This window comes from Gorilla gorilla, chromosome 5 (assembly GCF_029281585.2).
Source record: "Gorilla gorilla gorilla isolate KB3781 chromosome 5, NHGRI_mGorGor1-v2.1_pri, whole genome shotgun sequence".
In the NCBI taxonomy this organism is placed as follows: Eukaryota; Metazoa; Chordata; class Mammalia; order Primates; family Hominidae; genus Gorilla; species Gorilla gorilla.
In genome coordinates this window covers 154,253,322-154,274,445 of record NC_073229.2, presented here as the reverse complement: position 1 = coordinate 154,274,445, position 21,124 = coordinate 154,253,322, and the positions used below count along the sequence as shown (strand labels likewise).

Below are 21,124 nucleotides of genomic sequence, written 5' to 3'. Positions count from 1 at the left end.
CAATCCTACTCAAATTAAGTAACAATCTACAAAATGACAGATCTGTAATCCTCAAACTTATTAAGGTCATAAAAGTCAAGGAAAGCCTAATTAATAGAAGCTGGAGGGATCTGACAACTGAGATCCTTTTGCTAGGAATAACATCACTAGGACAACTGGCAAACTTGACTGGGTCTCTGAGTCAGGGGTATAGATGAGTTTTGCACTGTTCTTGCAACCTTTCTGTACATTCAAAATTGTTTCAAAATAAAATGTTTAAAGAGTAAATATGCAGCTGGGTGCGGTGGCTCACGCCTGTAATCCCAGCATTTTGGGAGGCTAAGGCAGGTGGATCACGAGGTCAGGAGATTGAGACCATCCTGGCTAACATGGTGAAACCCCGTCTCTACTAAAAATTGCAAAAAAAAAAATAGCCAGGTGTGGTAACACGTGCCTGTAGTCCCAGCTACTCGGGAGGCTTAGGCAGGAGAATCACTTGAACTCAGGAGGCGGAGTTTACAGTGAGCCAAGATTGCACCACTGCACTCCCGCCTGGGCAACAGAGCAAGACTCCGTCTCAAAAAAAAAAAAAAAAAATGGAGTTAATACGCAAACATAGTTCTGTGTATACATTTTATGACATTTTTAAGGAACACATCTTGCACAATTTAAACAATTTAAATTAGAACATTCTACTAAGTGAAACTGAGGTGTATGCATGCATGTGTGCGACTTCACATAGGCAAAAATGCTTTCCTGGAAACATATAAGGACAAACCATTAAAATATTAATAGAGATAACTGCAGTTCACTCTAAACTTAAAAACAAGCATGCATTAATGTATAATTTGGATAATTCAAAATAAAAATAATTTTAAAAGGCATGAAGATTTTAATTTCTGAAAAGAACAATAAAGAGAGGCTGCGTGTTTAGAAAGAACGGAAACGTGGTGGTGGCCTACAGGGCAGCTTAGTGGATGGAGAAATCTGTGAAGTACCAGGGGGTGAAGGAAGCAGCTGCTTAGGAAGCCCAGTGATTAGAATCCTTCTTTTCAGACAGATCAGAGATGACCCAGGAATCTGCCCTTAGAGAAAACAGATCAGAGAAAGGGTGTCTTTTTTGTTATGGGGCAAAGAGTAGCATCAGCACATGCCCAATAAAGCAGTCTCACAATTTGGCAGTTTTGTTTGTTCATTTTTGCATTTTTTAATAGTGGCAAAATATACATAACATAAAATTTACCATTTTTACTATTGTAATGGCATTATGTATATTCATATTGTTGTGTATTTGGTATTTTCACATGCAATTTTGAATTTTTAAAATGTGTCAAAAAGCTATTTTTTTTTCTCTTCGACTGAATTATAAACGTCCAGGAAAGGAGATAGATGGCTTGGTTCTTTGCCTCATGTTAAGAAGTCAGCAATAACGCCTTACACCACTCCTTCCAGGGTACATAACCAGGAACCCATTGCTGTTCACTGGTTCATTGTTAATTAATCAGATCTCTGATCATGACCAAAAATGGTGGTACGGAAAGAAGGGCTGATAACAAACTGGGAAATCTAAAAGGATCCTCACAGCATTTTAGATGGTGATAGTGGCAAAGAAGCAACCATGGCAATCACTGGCCACTATTATTTTGTAAGCCACAGGACAGACAAAGGAAGGCAGAATACAAGAAATCTTCCAGGCAGCACTACGTCTGGCACCATGAAACCATTAATACCTTGCTTGCTTGCTTTTTTTTTTTTTTTTCTTTTTTCTTGAAACACTGTCTTGCTCTGTTGCCCAGGGTGGAGTGGCATAATCATAGCTGGCTGACTGCAGCCTCAAACTCCTGGGCTCAAGCAATCCTCCTGCCTCAGTCTCACAAACAGCAGGGACTACAGGTGCATGCCACCTCACCTGGCTGACTTAAAATTTTTTATAGAGACAGGGTCTCACTATGTTACCCAGGCAGGTCTTGAACTCCTGGGCTCAAGTGATCCTCCCGCCTCAGCCTCCCAAAGTGCTGGGATTATAGGCGTGAGCCATAGGTGCCTGGCCAATACTTTGCTTTAACCCTACATGATTTATGTCAATGCTGTTTCACTGTCAAAATAGTACTGTAAATAAGTCAAGACAGAGACTTTCCTCCCTTTATTATATGAGAAAACTCAGGGAGTGGATAGGACTTGACTTGCCTATTACAGGAATGATAGGTCCTCCTGAGTGAGTAAATGATCACTCTAAGTGAGACACTGTATCAAGGAACTGGAGACAAACGTAAAAATGAAACCAGCTGTTCCAATAGAATTTGAAGCTCTCCAATCTTGCAGCTTACATGCTGCAGGCTACATTCGAAAACAGCTCCTAGTAAACCCAGGACTCATCCTCTCTCTGTAATAAAGGCAATCTTCATTACTCCTGTAAGGGTCCACTAAGCAATTGTCTACTGCGCAGGGATGCTTTCAGTTTGATGATCCTGTCTTTTCATACCAGGAGTGGCCATGGCCCCTTGAGTAGTGATGTACACACAAATACACTGTCTTGATTATGAAGAAACCGCAGAATCTGTTCTTTAGCACATAAAATAAACTCAAAATGATATAAAACAAGGACACTATTTATCAGCAGTTACACTGTTCCCCGTTAAAGAGACAGAAAATGAGCTGAGAAGGCTCTATGACCAGAGGCAGACAGGAGAAGCGCCTGAAAACTTCAGAGAACACAAAGGCACCACTAGCATGAAGGTGCAAAATCTATTTTGGAACCAGGAATCACGACAGAAAAAGGAAAAGTGAGCGTGTGAGTTCTAAACTAAGTAAAAAAATCTAAAGCCTCAATTTCTCACTTAAATGTGAACACTGTGCTTCTGTGAGGACTGATGCTGACATGAAGTCTGGTCTCCAATCCACACACAAATGCTGTCCCTCTTATCCATTTTTCTGGACTTGTTCAAGCCTTAGACAATTTGCTTCTATGGTTAGACAATATATTTAAATATATACTAATATAAAGTCTAGAAATGAATTTCAAGTTGAGAAATGAAAAATCTTTTAAAACAGAACTTTTTTTTTTCCAAGAAAGACAAAATTTGAGACTCTGTTATGAACTAAGGCAATACTTAATATAGTTGAAAGTACATCAGCAGTGAGCAAACTAACGCCTGCAGGTTGGCTGCCTGTTTTTGTAAATAAACTGTTACTGCAACACACCCATGCACATTGGTTTACCTATTGTCTATGGCTGTTTTTGCACTACAACTGTTTTGAGTAGTGGTGACAGAAAACTGCATGGTCTGCAAAGCCAAAATATTTACTATCTGGCCCTTTACAGAAAAAGTCTGCCTACTCTTAAAGTCTACGAATAGTATTAGACACATTAAAAAACACACACCTGGTGGAGTAATAAGGGTTCTTCTATGTTCTTTACACCAACCAACTGGATGAATATGTGGACTTGATGCTTCACACCTGTAAGTCACACAAATTAAAAAACTGCAATTATCAGGATAAACTCACAAAAACTAGTAAGATAAAAAGAAAACTAGAGATCACGAACACTTTACAGAGAGTTCTATTTATTACAATCTAATTTGGAAAAAAATGCTAAACCAAAGAACTTTTTAATATATTAATACCAAGTGGATTTTTATTAGATAAACATTATATGGATTTGACACCATGCAATTTTCTTTTCCCCACAAATTTTGTTATATCCTGTAACTTCAACTACAGCAAAAATGCAAACATAATATCATTAAAATTTATAATTTAGATTCATTAAAATCATGTGGAACAATAAACTTAGACTGTGTGTACATAGGAAAACTAAAATTATTTCAGTATCGCTAAGGGTAAATGTACAAAGGCAGGAAGCCCAATCATCCTTAATAACCAACATGCTATTTCTGTTACCCATTAGAATAACAGAGACCAGGTATTAAGACAAACTATTACTCTCTTTTCTTTACCTCTTTCTTCTCCTTTCTGTCATCTCTACTACAGTCAAGCAACTATTTTTCCAAAGCCTCTTTATCAGCATGCGTACCTGGTACATCTAATTCCTTGCTCCTAGTCATACTTTTGCCATGTTTTCCTCTTCTCAAAATGCAACATGTTTCAGCCTATTAACATCATATGGAACCCGAGTGTTCTGCAGAACACAGTCTGGAAAATGTTGGTCTAGAAGATGCCAAGGAGTCCAGTCAGTTTTGCTATACTAACTAGGAGGTCTGTTGAGTCCATACTGAGATCAGGAAATCTCAACACAGCCCTCTTGATGGGAAACCAGAAGGCAGAAAGCCAGGAAGGTAACAGTGTGGCTGGAGTTTCCAGGGAATAAGGAAGTCTTATGAATAGTGAAACAAATAATTTTCTATAAAATATCCTAAGTGGGTGAGATTAGCACACAGTCAACCAAGCCAAACTTTCTAAAGGCGCAGCCTGGGACAATAATACATGGTGAGTTCATGTAACCACTACTGAATGCTGATGGTTCTCAGAACTTACTTCAGTAGAAAATATCTTTTCCTTAATACTTAAAGGCTTCTTCCTTTATTCAGTTGTTATCTCATACTGTTCCTACCACAAACTATTTTTCTGGTCATTATTTTAGGAATATGAAAAAAAAACAAGCACTGCTAGGTCAATGCCAAGTTCATGCTGCAATCACTATATTTTTTACAATACATATTTTCATAAAAGATATTTTAATACACAATTCATTAAGATGCACTTTTATAAATTATACAAACAAGGCTATGGAGCTCTACTTCCAGATATCCTAGTGTTTTCCTTAAAAAATCATTTTGGTTATGGATTATTACTAATGTCTTACTGCCTTTATTTTAGGGAAGGATGTTAATTCATAGATAGCATCATAAAAAATGAAAAAATAACAAATGTATAATATTTAATTTTTTCCTTCTCAATCTAATAGAACTTAGAGAGTAGTTTTTATAATTATCTGTCGGACTCACAGTGTTTATTTTAAAGTAGAAACACTGAATATTACTCTTTGATTTTGCTGGATATACAAATTGCAATTAAGGAAAATACTGTGGTCTCTTAATGGTCACTCATTCTTGTACCATCTGAATCTAATATAAAGTTTAAATAATATCTAGATATTGATCAAAGTCACCACTTAAAACAAAGAAGCTGTCTCAATAGAGAAGATAAAAATATTACTGTTTTTATCTATTTTACTTATATTTTCTTCATAAGCAAACAACACTTCACTCAAAAGTTGGAGGGCTGTGACAGCCTTCTGCTACTATTGTAAAACAAGTCATCTCTTAGTCCCATCTAGTGTTCAAAAGTAGAAACGTAACTGAAAAGAAATATGAAGAACAACTAAAGGTAAAAAGTATGACAGAACACTGATTGCTGTACTCTCCCTTTCTTTTGGGTTTTTATGTATATCACGAAAGAAGTCTCCATTTCAAATTTTTGAAATACATTTCATGTGTAAGTGCAAATTATTCATAATGACTGCTAAGACCCAATGAGACTCAGACAGTAAATTCTAAAAGGGCCAGAAACCAAAGAAATAACCTATTTTTAAAAAAATCCATGCTTATAAGGATAAAGTTAGGAGACATGAAGATCCTCATTTTATGGAAATCAAAGAGGTTAAGTGATTTCACCAAGCACTTGGGTAGAAAAGAAAGGGATTCTGGTTTTGTCAGTCACAGCCAAAAGCTAAACAAAAACTAATGCACACATGCTGGGCTCTGCAGTTTCAGGCAGAGTCAAAGGAGAACATTGCAAGATGCTTACGTATGGAAAACATCAAAGTCTCTCCATTAAGCAAGAGTGGTTTAGATTATTTGAAGAAATACAGGACACTTGGCTTCTTCACTGCCTATAACACAGACCATGATGACTCTGCCAATTTATTACTCAGTACCCAACTCTCCTGGCTCCCCTTATATGTGAACTCTTCAGGGCCTCCATTACTCTGCACTTTACTACTAAACCCCAAACCTCATCAGCCCGAGTCATCAAGTGATCCTTTCCATCCCTAATTCATGTCCAATTCTATTACCCACAGTAGCTGTTTGAAATATTATTAATTTGCTTCAAGCTTAAAATCTTTCATTAACACAACGAATACTTGGAAGAGATAAAGGTGACAGCATCTCATCACCCTCGTATCAAATTTTCCTTTTACTTCTTCATTTTCTCCAGGCTGAGTGAAAAGAAAGTTTATTTCTTCCTGAGGCTAGCTGCTCCTAGGAGACTTGGTGCCACCTGTATTACCCATAGTTTCAGAAATCTCCACTCTCTCCCTCCACAGTGGCTTCCTGCCTTCTGCCTAAAAACCAAGCTCAAAAATGCTCATGGTGCAGGGAACCCTCCTTAGAAGTCAACTTCCTCTTAAGCAATAATCCATTTGCCTTCAGCACTAAACTTCTCTGCTTAATATCCCTTATCGCTCTTCAACCTTTTGCAAATCAGTTTCTGTTCCTAAAACTCTTATTTTAATCCCCACGACACCTGATGGGACAGGTATTATTATTAATCCCTTTCAGAAGACAACTAAAGTTTAGAAGTGTAAAGTAATGCACTGAATAAACTGGCTGCCATTACCCAAACACATCCTACCCCTGGGCCAAAACACAAGTAAGTGCTTTCCTTAGCCAAGAATATTCCATCCCAACCTCTAAGTACCCATTCCTTCTTGGTCCAGCTCAAATCCCCATGTCCTCTAAGAAGCCCTCCCCAAGAGCCCTCCAGTGAGCTTGAGTCAGTCCTTCCCTCCAAGTGCCATCACCCAAGTGGTTGGTTCTAAAAATTAAGCAATAACCACTATCTAGCCCTGCAGCCAAGACAGTGGTGTTTAGTTTCTCTCCTTCCCCAGACCATGAGCCCCTCAGAGCTGAAGTTCAGAACAGCCCAGGTTCCATTCATCTCCACGGCCTTCCCATCACCACCACCAACCAGTGCTTCCCAAATTTAACCAAATAGTGACAAGCCTATTAACTGACACTGCTCTAAGAAACTGACAACTTTTCAACATGATTTTAGGGAGACACATAAAATTACTACTGCTGTTAATCTGTAAATGTAAAAGAGATTCATCTCTAAAAAAAAAGTTTACACTACACTTACAGGCAATCAGGAAAAGGCCCACTGCTATATTTGTTCTAATTCACTAATAACCCTTTTCTTTTTCATAGATCTTTTTGTTACTAATTTTTGCCCTGACTCCACTGGGACACCAAAGTACAATGGAATAAAAAATGGCTGAAGCTGCAACCTCATTCATTTAGGCCTTCTACTAAACAATGGACCAAATCCTGTTGTCAATCCTTCCTGGATCCCAAAAGACAAGGGTACATGAAAACAACATTTTTTAAAAGAAAGGTTCCTTCCTAGTGCCTGGAAGAAAAGAGGTGACTGTTCTCTTTGTGTTCTGCCCCAGAGCCCAACCTTCAGGCAGATAATCAGGAAAGAGGCTGCAGCGGCGGGAGGGCAGCAGTAACCTGCAGGTACCCTCCCCGTGGTACTGACCTACCTTCCTGGGTCCCTAAAGTCCTTTCTAGTTGCAATATTCTATTATATCTAGGATTATTCCTAAATCTAACAACTGTCAAGGAGATAGAATCGAACAGCTACCAACTATCAGTAACAAAAGCACAGAAGAAACCCAGAGGTGAAGCCATTTTTATTCTAATATATGCTATTTTCCTTTCATAGAAAGCTACTTTTTCAGTCCTACATAAATTTTTATCATGTTCCTCTTTGGAAGTTAGAAATGTTCTATTGCAACTAAACATGTAGTAACACAAATGTATACAGACACATATATATTTTCAAATTCCCACTAATGTAAAAAAGAGATAAAGAATTAGTATTCAATTCAAAGCAAAAAATATCTCATTTCCAAACTATTTTAAATTGGGAAAGGCAACCCAATCTGTAACCTCAATTACATACCTAAGTAATTTATGCAGATAAAAACCATTCCAAAATTCAAAGATCAAAGAGCATAATATTTAGTAAAAGTGGAGAAATTCCAGAGCACTTAAACAATTTCCATTGCATCTTAACTGCATGTTGAGGAAGAAAACACCCTGTTTTCGTTTTCAGACAATTAACAAAAAATGATTTCATGTCAGTAGCTGGAAGTCTAAGTAATCCTCAAAGTACATTCCATCCTAAAAATAATTAGTTTGTGCTCATAAAAGCACAAAACTCGAGTTAAAAGAGATCAATTTTTTTCTTTTCTTTGTATTTTTAGAACCCAGGATCTTTTTAGAATCCAGGATCTTTTTTAGAACCCAGGATCCTTCCTGTTTGTTCCCTAGACATTTGGCATCGAAAAATGAACGTGGTGAATTCTTCTAGACTCTCGCCTTACTTTTTTTCCACAAGAATGTTTTCAAAGGCAACACATCTTATGTCAAATCAGCAACTTATACCTTTAAAACACTGTAATACTTACGAGACCACAAAAATAAACTGACATTCACCTATTTTGTTCAAATCAGGCAAAAGCTTTAAAAAAATCCTCCCCAAATAAACCTAACTTTAAAAACAAAATATTCTCATTTCAACAGATTCTAGTCATTGTTTTAGCGTTATTTATTAAGAAAAGGCCTGGAGCCCAGTTATCGCCCTAGTAGTGCCATCATCATAGTCCACCAAGCACAGAAGGAGACAAACAGGTTTGATTCAGGACAGATTTAGACTGTTTCCAAAGTTACAGTTTTCTCATCCACTCACCCATTCAAAATATGTATAGAAAATCTTTACTGTTCTTGAAATTTTTATGTAAAGTCAGGGGTTTTGCTATGTTGACCAGGCTGGTCTCAAACTCCTGGGTTCAAGTGATCTCCCACCTTGGCCTCCTAAATTACTGGGACTACAGGCATAAGCCACCATGCAGGCCCAACAATTTTAAGTAAAACAAAAACCACCAATTTACAGTAAATAGGAGGAACAGAAGAACACAGTAAATAAGATGAGGTTTCAATCAGCAAATCAAACTGTGAGACTCAACAGTACAAACAACCTGGTGTCTTTAACAAAAGCTACAATCAACGAGGAAGAAAGGAAAGGAATAGGTATCTGTAAATTAAACGAGGTCAAGCAAGGTAATCACAAAGTGTACACCTTATCGGACCTAAAACCATCAAGCTAAAAATAAACAAAAATCCCACTAAAACAATAGGGAGAAATATTTAAGTATGTTAGTAATATCATAGTTATTATTATGTTTTTAAAAATAAAAATAATTCCTCTCTTTAGAAGATATATACTGAAATGCTCTGATATCTGTCATTGATTTCGAAACAATCCCAGAGTTGGGATTTTAGGAGTAGGAATACAGAGAAAACATACTGGATATAAGTCGATAATTGTTGGTGCTGAGTAAAGGTTGCAGCAGGGCTGCTCTATTATTCTACTTTTGTATATGTTAGAAATTGACTGTATTTCAATGAAAAACTTTTATTATAAACTGAATATAAAGATGTCCTATAAGGAAAAATTATGCTCTGCAGAAAAAAGCTGGGAAAAACAAACAAAATATTCGAAAGCAGAGTCATGCCTTGGTATCAGCAGGAGATGGTGCCAGAAGCCCCTTTGGACACCAATATCTAAGGATGCTCAAGTCCCTTTTACAAAATGGCATAGTAATTGCATATAACCTACACACATCTTTCTGTTTACTTTATCTCCCTTATACTTTAAATCATTTCTAGATTACTGATAATACCTAATACAATGTAAATGCTATGTATTTACACAGCATTTATACAATTATTTACATAGTTATACTACGTAAATAATTGTTATACTGTATATTTGTATTTGTATTTTTTTATTATTGTATTGCTATTTTTCTTTTTTCATATTTTTGATCTGCAGTTGGTTGAATCCATGGATGTGCAACCCACAGATATAGAAGGCCAACCGTACTTGGGTCTGTGTAACCTAATCATGGAACTAACTGTCTACATTTTTTAAAAATTCTGCAAAAAGCGTAGGTAACATATAATAGAAAGCATTTTAAAAATATGAATAGCAAATGAATTTCAACATCTCTTCTTTTTTAAACAATGCAAGTAAAACTAATGAGTATCTAAGAATCCCATCTGAGAAGTAATGGAAATTATCAATGTGTCTACTGAATGTTTAAATATATGGATACTAAAAAATTAGGTCAAAAAACAAACCTCCCTGACATTTAGCAATACTTATATAAGTTAATATTCACTTACCCTATAACACAAGTTGTATTTTATAAAGATATCTCTTACTTCTCTAAAATATTCTCAATTCAAGTGTACTCTAGAAGGAACTAAACACTTTAGAAATGCCTTTTACCAGGAAACTGAATTACAGCAATCAATGAACTTGAATTTGGTATGAAAAATCCTTATTTCAACTGTTTAATCAAAATATAATGGCTTTATTATAATTATTTTATAATTATATAATTGTAAAATATGTTGCTTTTACAACTTTGTGCAGGATATCTAAAAACTGCAAGGATTAAAAATAATATTCTTCAATATATTTTGTAGTCAGCTATTAGGAATGTTTAAATTAGCTGGTGGGCATGAAAATAAGAAGGGAAGATTAAAATACGTGTGAACATATGTTGGGAATGTGGAGTGTGCAGACTGCACTTCCATAGTAGGAAGTCAACTAAAATACCAATCACAAAGCAAAATTAAAGGATGTTATTTAAAATATATCCCATATGGAACAGGTAAAAAATTAAAAATCTGTAATAGGAAAAAGTGGGGCAGAACACTGCTTTTTTTTGTTATAAGCATTGCACTATTACTGTTTTTAAACCATTTACTTGGATAAACATTAAATTTTTAAAAGCACACAACAACAGAAATGTCTCACCAATAGTCATAGCTCTCATCCCAGTTGTCAAAATGTACCAGGAAACGATTGTCCACCATATCTGTTACCGTAGCAACACAGATGAATGAGGGATTCTTTTTGTCTACTGCCTCAAGCTTCATACCAACTCGAAAGCCCGATGGGATCACTGTCTATGGAAACACACAGATTTAATTAGAGATAAGCACACACTTAACAACCGCAAGAACTGCACACTCTCTGCACCTCCTGCTCAAAGGCCCAGCATCCACTGCTGTATTCACATAATTTAAAAATCATATGCCAGTTTCACAGCAGGGTCGCTTTCCAACAAGCAGCAATAAAAAAAAAAAAAAAAAAAGTCCTACTGCTACACCCAATTAGCTATCTGGGCCTCAAAACGAAAATATCCATCACCTCACAGAATTTAAAATAATTAATTTTAACATATGTTTTGATGCCTTAATTAGAAAACTATAATAGGTAGGCAAGTTTTATTCACCATATAGTTCATATTTTGTCCTTCTTTTCTTGATTACAGACTTAACAATGAAAATTATTCACACAAAATATGCACTTAATCAAGTTAAAAATGTGCATGAGTCAGTACAAATTCACTCCCACTTCCGAAAATATCTCTCAAAAGAGTACTCAACTGAAAGTAGGTCATCTTCATATATGAAAGGCTGCAAATTATTACAACTTTTACTCAACACTACAGATATATTTTATTCCTAATAGCAGCAAAAGAATTGGCTGTTGATGTACACAGTTATTCAAAATATTTGGTAACTTAAAGAAATCCACAGATAACCAGTCATTCAGAACATGGAACAAAAACAATGAAAGTTCTGTAAGAGTTAGTGCTTAAGGTACAGTAATATATAAAATCTCTTACAATCTTTTGTGAGGAATAATATCTTTATCTATCTCTACATATTATAGACTAGTATATCTACATATTATACATAGTCTACATATTATAGACTAGTATATCTAGATACCAATTATGCAAATCACAACACACTACAAGTCATTCCTTCCCTAAAAACAAAACAAAAAACAAAAAACAAACAAAAACCTCTGTTAGACTCAATTATACGGATATTATTCTAACTACTTTAGGCAAAATAAATGCTATCTCTCATTTTACTATAATTATACAACTATCATTGCAAAAATGTAGACAGCCGTGTATCTGAAAATGTTAGAATAAGTTGTGTCTGAATGGATGGAACAGGCACTAATGCTATACAGAAATCTTTACTATGCATTTAAGTACTGAAATTTATCCGAGTTCTGATCATAAATGTTTGAGTATTCTGAGGTAATCTAGAAATGGAAAAATTAATTGTCTCTTACAGATACGAAATGGAGAGCCCAAGATTAAGTTGTATGCTGGCAATGCATAGAATTTAGGAAGACCGTTCAAGGCAGTTAATCAAATCCCTGACTGAAGTCATCATCAGAGAACCAGACAGGGATTAGGAAACTTGGAGCAGAGACAGCAGGCTGCTAAGTTTTCCACCCAACTGACCTTCCTCCCTGGGATAAGTTTTGACAGAGAATACCAACTGACAATGCACTGTTACACTTCAGCAATTACACTATCCTCTCAATTAAGATGTTTTAAAATAATAAGCTGGCCCATTAACACTATTAGTAACCTAAACACACATACGCATGCACACAGACACAATTTGTCAGTTCTGTAATCCAACCTGGTTTGTGTTTGATTAAATCAGAGAACATTTCAGCCATTAGATTGATGCTCTCAAACCAACTGGTTAACACTGTTTCCCAAATGAAGGATTTTTGGAGTGAGGAGGTTTCTCCTGCTCTTGATATTTATTTATTTCCATTTGAAGGGAATGCTGTTAGTGAAACATTACTGCTTCTCCCCACTGTCTCACTCACTGCTACCAGCTTGGTGACTCTGGGAAGGAGGAACTGATCATACTAGAAAGAAAGCTGGGCTGCAGGGTGCACAGTTTCCACTCTGCTCCTCAAGGGTCTAGTGTTCTCCAGGCTTGGGGGATGGGCGTGAAAGGCGAATTAAATCTCTTCAATTCTAGGGCTCAGAATCAAGCTTATTTGTCTGCAGATACAAGCCATGCACGTCCTCCAACTCAGCTCTGACCATCTGTAAAGATGGCATTTTGGTTTTCCACTGGCTTGCCCTTTATTCTTTCCAATTAGATCAGAACTTGGGAAAAGAAAAATGTCATGGATCAAGTCGGCCAATGGAGGAACATGTTATGGAAAGCAGGAATACCGGTCAAGAAGTAGAAAAGACACGCACATCCAGATTTTGTTTTTGTTTACTGTAAACAAAGCTATAAGCTAGAGTGAAGATATGTCACAGTCTCCAGTGACCTCCTACATGTAAACTGAAACGGGGCTACCTTCATCTGGCTATGTGAATCCCATTTGAACAGCACTCCCATATAAGTGATAATAACAATAAAATATCTCAGCCAATTTAATTTTTTATGCATCTTAATTGTAAATCTCACCTGAATCTTGTACTATCTTGTCTTCTACTATGCAATAAAAGAGACAACCAGAATATGGCTATAAAACATATTTGTTCATGAAGATTTTAAGCTAATTTTAAACTTTAATTAAGATAAGAGTACTCTATTTACCAAGGCAATAAAATTTATTATAGCTCCTTGTTATCACTTGTAATTGATCCTATGAGACACTCAAAAAACTTCTTCCTTTGAAAGAAAACGTGTTTCATATGTACTTACTATATTCTGATTTTCAAATAATGACTTAGGAGCAGCTTGAGCTTTACATGTCTTAAGATAGGTCTGCCAATTGAATTCTTCTTCTTTATACCCTAGAGTAAGCACATATGAACAGATTGATTCAAATACCACAGTATTTTACTTTTATCTCTAACATGCCAAAATCAATCAAATGACTTTTTAAACAAAATTTAACTCATAATTCATAATTATGTATATTTAGACTATGTTTATTTTCAACAAACTGTATTATTATTTTCCAATTCTGAATGAATGGTAATGGATATAAAGAAAAGGAATAAGGAAACAAATATGTATTACACCCAGGACACTTATTATCAGGGTATTTGTACCAGTATTTAGGTAGAATGCCTCAGCAGTATAGATACTGAACTACAGTAGTCAAAATTCTTTATTTTTCTCTCACCTACTCTATTTTGGGAAGACTATAACTTATAGGAACAAGTGGAAAGGTGGAAATAATAGAAATTAAACAGGTAAAATCTTTTTGGCCTATCACTTCAAGAAGGACAATTTAAGGTTTATGAAGTAAGGATGCTGGCAAATTACAATAAGGGAAATGTCCTCCCCTTAATTTTTACAATTTCATTGAAGTTAACATTTCCTTTAAAAAGGAAATTGAGCATCTTATTTTATCTGCGAATATGCTTTATTTTACATTCATTAAAGTCCAGAAGGCAGCACGAAAAAAACAGCTAATAATTTACCATATATAAGAGATCAATTCGTGAAAAGGCTTACAGATTTTCTTTTTCACCTTCACTTTTTCTATGCTATTTTGTTGAATCCTTCAGCTATCTGAAAATACCACTCTGCCATTATTTTTTCACTTAAAACAAAGGGATGGCTAATGCATTAAAGTCCTGAGACAGGCCAAAAATATCAACCCAGTAACCTGAATTTTTGACATAAAGTAAACAAAAATCAATGTAATGATTGAAAAAGAAGGGAATAAGACATTACTAAATATGGCCAGGCACGGTGGCTTACGCCTGTAATCCCAGCACTTTGGGAGGCCAAGGTGGGCAGATCACTTGAGGCCAGAAGTTTGAGACCAGCCTGGCCAACATGGTGAAGCTCTGTCTCTAATAAAAACACAAAAATCAGCCAGGCATGGTGGCAGGCACCTGTAATCCCAGCTATTAGGGAGGCTGAGGTAGGAGAATTGCTTGAACCTGCGAGGCAGTGGCTGCAGTGAGCCAATATCACACCACTGCACTCCAACCTGGGCGACACAGCAAGACTCCATCTCAAAAAAAAATTAGGGAATACTTTAGGGAGACAGTGAAAAAGATGATATCTGTTATTCTTGAACTTTGATATAAACATGAAATAGGAAAATCACTGGGGGACTATAATATAAAGTACTCAAATACAAGAAAAGTAATTGCTATGAGTTCAATCCCCCACCTAAGCCAATTTTTAGTGTTACAGTCTTCTTGCCAATCTCCTAAATATTAAGATCTATACGGTCAAGCACAATTTCTCAGGATTTTCTATATAATGAAAAACTGATTTGAAAAATTAGTTTAAACCAGTTAACACTAAACTTAGTTATATAAACTAATTTAAACTAATTTTTCAAATCAGTTTTTTCAAAGATGTATGTATTTAATAATAGAAATTTGCAGGTAAACATTATTTATAGTCAAAGTTGAGTATCATGCAAATGTTATTTTACATGAAAATAAGCATACGAACAAACTTTATTTTCCTAAGTTGGATTCTACTTTTATTTCTTTAACTTTAATAAACGTGGTTTCATCATAAATAATAAGGTTAAATTTGTGCCTATCTGAATTTTCATAAAGTCTGAATTCTTAACAATTCTAATGTAGCATGTAAGAAAATGAGTTTTTACTGAATTTAAAATATAAAACAAAAAGTGACAAAACCTTTTGGAGGATGGAGTTTGTGGCCGGTTTTCTCACACCACCCAACTGGGTGGATATCCAGAGCGTCTGCATTCACCCAGAAGTCATAGCAATCAGAATACCCATCAAAGTGAAGCTTTATCCGGTATCCACAAACCTGAAACAGGTAAAACAGGTTGAATTATTTTTTTTAACTCAGAATATTCATATATATATATATATATATATATACAAAAATAAACATGGACACCAGGCATGATATAGTCTTAATGTTAATCAAACCACCCACATTAACAGTAATAAAACAACTAAACAAATATCCAGAATCTAAAGACAAAAGCTATTAAAGTGGGAAGAGCTGAGCTGTGGCATTCTGGCAACATTCTCAGTTACATTACAAGCACACGGATAGGGGGCAAAGCATAATATCCCACAAGTGCAGGTCCTTTCTCCACTCCCTATGTTGTACCAAGATGTGTCCCCAGGGTAAGCTGGAAGGCACACCAGCACAGCACACTCAGCTCTAGCATGGCCCCAGAGTGGACGGTCTGCCCTGCACTGAAGGCTGCAGGCCACAGCTGGTGCATATGCACAGAAGTCAATCTTTTTTTCTCCACCAAAGCTGGGTTGGAAGAAAGAAAGAAAAGTGTCTCTTCTAGTTTATTACTTGGATGAGACAGGCTCCTAAGAATGCTAGTAAGAATGTACTCTGTGTAACACATGCCATACATATGCCTACAGGGCCCCACTTAGAGACATTCTGATTTAGAAGGTCATATAGGCTTACGAGACCTGAGTTGGATCATACCCTGCCCTGGATTCTTAGAGAGAAGGTTCAGCCCCTCAGACTTCTTCCCACTAACACAAGCAGATGTGTTCAAGTAGAAACACGTTATCACGCCAGACCTCTACCCGCTCCAGGAGTGTCTGTCCTGCAGAACCCTGAATGATGAACTTAGACCAGAGTGCAGAGCCAGGGCAATTAATCCTCAAATAGTGAGGTAGCTGTACAGTTACTGTCATGGAAAGTTCTCTAAAACATATAGTTAAAATTCAAGTGGTAGAACACATAACACAGAATGAGTTAGTTTATGAGAAAATTAGACATGTGGGGGTCCACATGTATTTATGGGTATATGATTATGTATACATATGTGTATTATGTGTGTATACATATACATAAGTATATGCATTTATATACATACATTAATATACACACATATGCATACATATGTAAACACATAGTAAAAAGAAGTCCGGAGGTATATTTGCCAAAATGTTAATAATGATTTCTTCTAGGAAGTGGTAGTGAAAAGGAAGGGGCAAAATGGGAATGATGGACTTTTAATATTTTCTCTTATGTATCAGCATTTTTTCAATTAGAATGTATTGATATACCACATACATCAAATTTACAACTAAGCTGACTCCCCCCAGAGAGAACAGTCTCTCCATACAGCTGAGACTGGAATCCCTGGGAAATACAATCTCTCAAGTAAAGCAGGAGCTACCCCCACTCCCTACAGCCACCCCATGCAAAGAAGGCTGCTTCTCTCCTCTCTCTCACAGTTAGCTATATCTGGCCGATCCTAAGAGCTCAGCCCTTTAGTAACTTACAGCCTCTAGTTCCTTGTGGGCACACCGTTCTGAGCTTCTGCTCCCTTGAGCCAAGCTCTCTCTGTTCTCCCCATAGTCTCTATCTCAGGCTCACTGGAAAGCTATGCTTTGAGAAACAATCTCCTACATCCTCACCCTCCTTGCCCACAGTCATACCTAGCTCGTCCTTCTCAAGCCTTTCCCCAAGGGTGCTCATGTTCCCAACTCTACCTCCCATAGACACAGGACGGGTTGCTGCCTCCCACCACACCATGGATCCTAGGCCAGTTCTCCCCTGCCGAGGCTCGAGCCATGTGGCTGAAGCAACTCTCCTCCTCTTCTTCCCCCATGCTAACCACCCAAACACTTAGCCCTGGCTTATTCTCTTCCTTTCCATCTGAGTACTTTCGTCATCCATATGGATGACTTATCCAACACCCTGGCATTTTGACTCCCTTCCTCTCTACTTCAAGCCCTCACTCCCATGAATCTAGTCCCCAGCAAGAACTGCTCTGCTTCTTAGTATTAAATTTAAAAATCCAACCCTGGGACACATACTCCTATTCCAGTCTGCAAACCCAGTTACCCCCAGATGCCTCTTCCTCAATCTCAACAGAAACTCTAGTCTCACACTGATCCCTCTACTTCCTCCCTAGCAGCTCTCCTCACCCCAAGCCTTCCTTTCCTAGCAATCATTTAAAAAACATTTTCTTGCCAACATTTTAAAATTTCTGCCCTGATATCCTTTGCAAAATATTTGCCTGGTGACATTCTATCATTTCAGGTATCCATCTTGTCTCCACCTAACCAAGTCTAGTAAATGGTGATGGGAAGGAAAAAATGACATACCGCCAGTCTTCATTATTCACATACTGTATTCCACGTTTGTGAAGTCATCTACTTGCTACAATTTATTTGTAACCCCAAAATAATACTCGCAGTGTTCGTGGACATGCACAGACTGACAACACTTTTGAGTCACTCAACATGCATGTTCCCAGCTGAAGTCAATCAAGAAGGCGCTTTACCTTCCTGTTTCAGTTCTCGTACTGGGAACAAGTGTCTTTTGTGTGGTCCATTTAGTGCCACATGTTCTACATTTTTGTGCTTTTCTTGGGTGATGCTACTGTTTAAAATGGCCCCTGACATAGTGCTGACATAGTGTTGTTTAGTGTCCCTAAGTGCCAAAAGGTTGTGATGCTGCCTTACAGAGAAGATACTTGTGCTAGATAAGCTTCATCAGGCAGGAGTGATAGTGCTCTTACTTGTGAGTTCAATTTTTAATGAATGAACAATATACATTAAATGAGGTGTCTTTAAACAGAAACACACATAAAACAAGGTTACACACTGATCAGTAGACAAAAATGTGACCAGAGGCTCACAGGAAGCTAACCCTCTATTTCCCCTAAGAGCAATGGTTCCACACAAGGTAATTTGTGGAGCGTAACTACTGTGAATAATGAAAATGGACCAACAAAAATCAACTCCACCTGAATGCTGGGCTTTGCCACTGCCTAGCAATTCTCCTAGATGGTCCTGTCCAACTGCCTCTCCCATTCTTCACTGTGGTCTTTTCAAATCCCCCTCCTTCTCCTTCAGCTTCTAATCCCACTTTCTCCATCCTCACTCTCAGCCAGTAATTTGCCTTCTAACCCAAAGAAGGTTTCCCAAATGTGTGCCTCCAAACAGACAAGCCTCTCTGTATCCATGAACCCTACTTCTTCCTGCTCCGCCTTCCTGTTGTAATGCAAGAGACTCCTCCTTCTGCCTAAGACTTGGATCTCCACATATACTCTGGGTCCCATCTTCTCCCAGGCCTCTTCTCTGAATCTTCCAATACTCTACTCCCTAGTGGCTTCTTCAGAATTCAAATACTATGTTATCTTACCATTACATTGCAAAAGGGCAAAAAAAAAACAGAAAAAAAAAAAAAGAAAGAAAGGCAAGAAGGGAAGGAGGGAGGGAGGGACAGAAAAAAGAGAAAATTAATATGAAAAGTAGCAATAAGCATCAAAAATTTAAATGTAATTTATATGTCCATACTTTTCACCTTGCAATTCTAGAGATAGATCCTAGACCTACTTACAGAGGCAAGAGGATGCTCACTGGACCTTTTTTTTTTTTTTTGAATAATGAAAAAATGAAGATCACTCAGTTGTTCAATATGAGAGCAGTTAAATGAATTAAAGTTAATTCTATAAAATGGAGAACTACCCAATGGTTAAAGAATATGTATGCCAGGTGTGGTGGCTCATGCCTGTTATACAAGCACTTTGGGAGGCCAAGATGGGAGGACTGCTTGAGCCCAGGACTTCAAGACCAACCTGGGCAACATTGCAGGACCCCATTTCAAAAAAAAAAATTTAGCTGGGCATCAGGTGGTACACGCCTGTGGTCCCAGCTACATGGGAGGCTGAGGTGGGAGGATCGCTTGTGCCCAGAAGGTTGGGGCTGCAGTGAGGCCATGTTCACGTCACTGCACTCCAGCCTCGGTTACAGAGACGGACCCTGTCTCAGAAAAAAAAAAAAAAAGCGTGTGTGTGTGTGCGCGTGTGTTTGTCTGTGTGTCAAAAACAAAATGCAGTACATATTTTTATACACAGAGAAAACATCTGGAAGGCACACAGTCAACTGTTAAGGGTCATGCTCTCTCTGGGATATGGAATATGGGAGGAAGGAAGGGGGATCTGAAACAGGACTTTTATTTTTTATTAATATGCACTCTTACAGTATTAATAGTTGAAGTTTTCATAATGAGCAAACATTACTTTTATAATAAAAAATAGGGAAGGTAAAATAAATCTGCAAAAACCAAAAGCTGAAAAACAGACACATATCATAAAAATTCCCTTTCTCTTTTATAGCTAAACTTCTCAAAAGCAGTCTATACTTACGGCTTCCTCACAATGATTTTGTAAAACTCAATTCTGTCCCCAAACACTCCAGCTGCCGTGGCGCAAGACACAATTCCCTCATGCTCCTTGAGAACAACCACAGCATCTGACACTGCTGCTTCTTCCCCACTTCAACTGCCTGCTCTCCCTGGTTCCTACTGCAGGCCCCTCTCCTGGTTCCTTTCTCTGTCTCTCGCTGTTCCTTTTCAGGATCCTGCTCTATTCTTTCTCCTGCACCCACCTCTTACATGATGGTATTCTTCAGGGCTAGCAACTCACGCCTTGCGCTCTTGCTGGGCAATATCATCCACTTCAAAGGACAAACACAAATCATCCACCAAGAAACTCTGACCCTCCTCTTCCAACTCAAAAGGGTCTAACAAAAACTTGAGTCCAGGAAGGAGAGAACATACAATGTCTGATCAAGTTTGAGAGTGTCAGTATTCTCACTGTAAATAAAATCTACACAAATGTTCCACAACAGTTTTCTGATATGAGTAAGAGAATCCAGTTATTTCCTTTCACTACATATTACATTATTACAAGCTGCAAGTTCCTTTAACACCCAATGCCCTCAGGTTTCTCATCTGAAAAATGGGAGGGAAAGGGTTCTGCCTCAAAAGGTTGTTTTGAGAACTAATAAAAGCTAACAGATGGGCTGGGCGTGGTGGCTCACGCTTGTAATCCCAGCACTTTGGGAGGCTGAGGCGGATCACCTGAGGTCAGGAGTTCGAGACCAGCCTGGCCAACATGGCGAAACCTCATCTCTACTAAAAATATAAAAACTAGCCAGGCAAGGTGGCACGCGCCTGTAGTCCTAGCTACTCGGGAGGCTGAGGCAGGAGAATCACTTGAACCTGGGAGGTGGAGGTTGTAGTGAGCCAAGATTACACCACTGCACTCCAGCCTGGGTGACAGAGTGAGACTCCATCTCAAAAAAAAAAAAAAAAAAGAGCTAACAGATGAAAAGTACTTGGATTAGCCGCTGGCCCATAGTATGCCCTATGTAACCGTATGTTATCATTGACTGAGGCTGTCATTATCCAGCACATGGTACTGTGTTCTGCAGAAGCCAACCTTCTTACAAGTTCACTAGGTAATTAAAGAATAGTATAATACCTCAAACTAGTACATAAGACTATCTTATTCTTTTGGGAGGAAT

General features: G+C 37.5%; 1 protein-coding gene across 30 annotated transcripts in view; it reads right to left on the bottom strand.

Moving 5' to 3' along the window:
- The window catches only part of L3MBTL3 (L3MBTL histone methyl-lysine binding protein 3), a 123,360-nt gene that overhangs the window by 59,903 nt on the left and 42,333 nt on the right, over positions 1-21,124 (bottom strand). For all 30 annotated transcript variants that reach the window (XM_055391654.2, XM_055391659.2, XM_031012582.3 and 27 more), the window contains 4 exons: positions 15,491-15,626; positions 13,575-13,666; positions 10,840-10,991; positions 3,362-3,438 (listed from right to left, as the gene is read on the bottom strand). In XM_055391654.2, the coding sequence (XP_055247629.1) occupies positions 3,362-3,438; positions 10,840-10,991; positions 13,575-13,666; positions 15,491-15,626 (457 nt within the window). The remainder of the gene's footprint in view (positions 1-3,361; positions 3,439-10,839; positions 10,992-13,574; positions 13,667-15,490; positions 15,627-21,124) is intronic.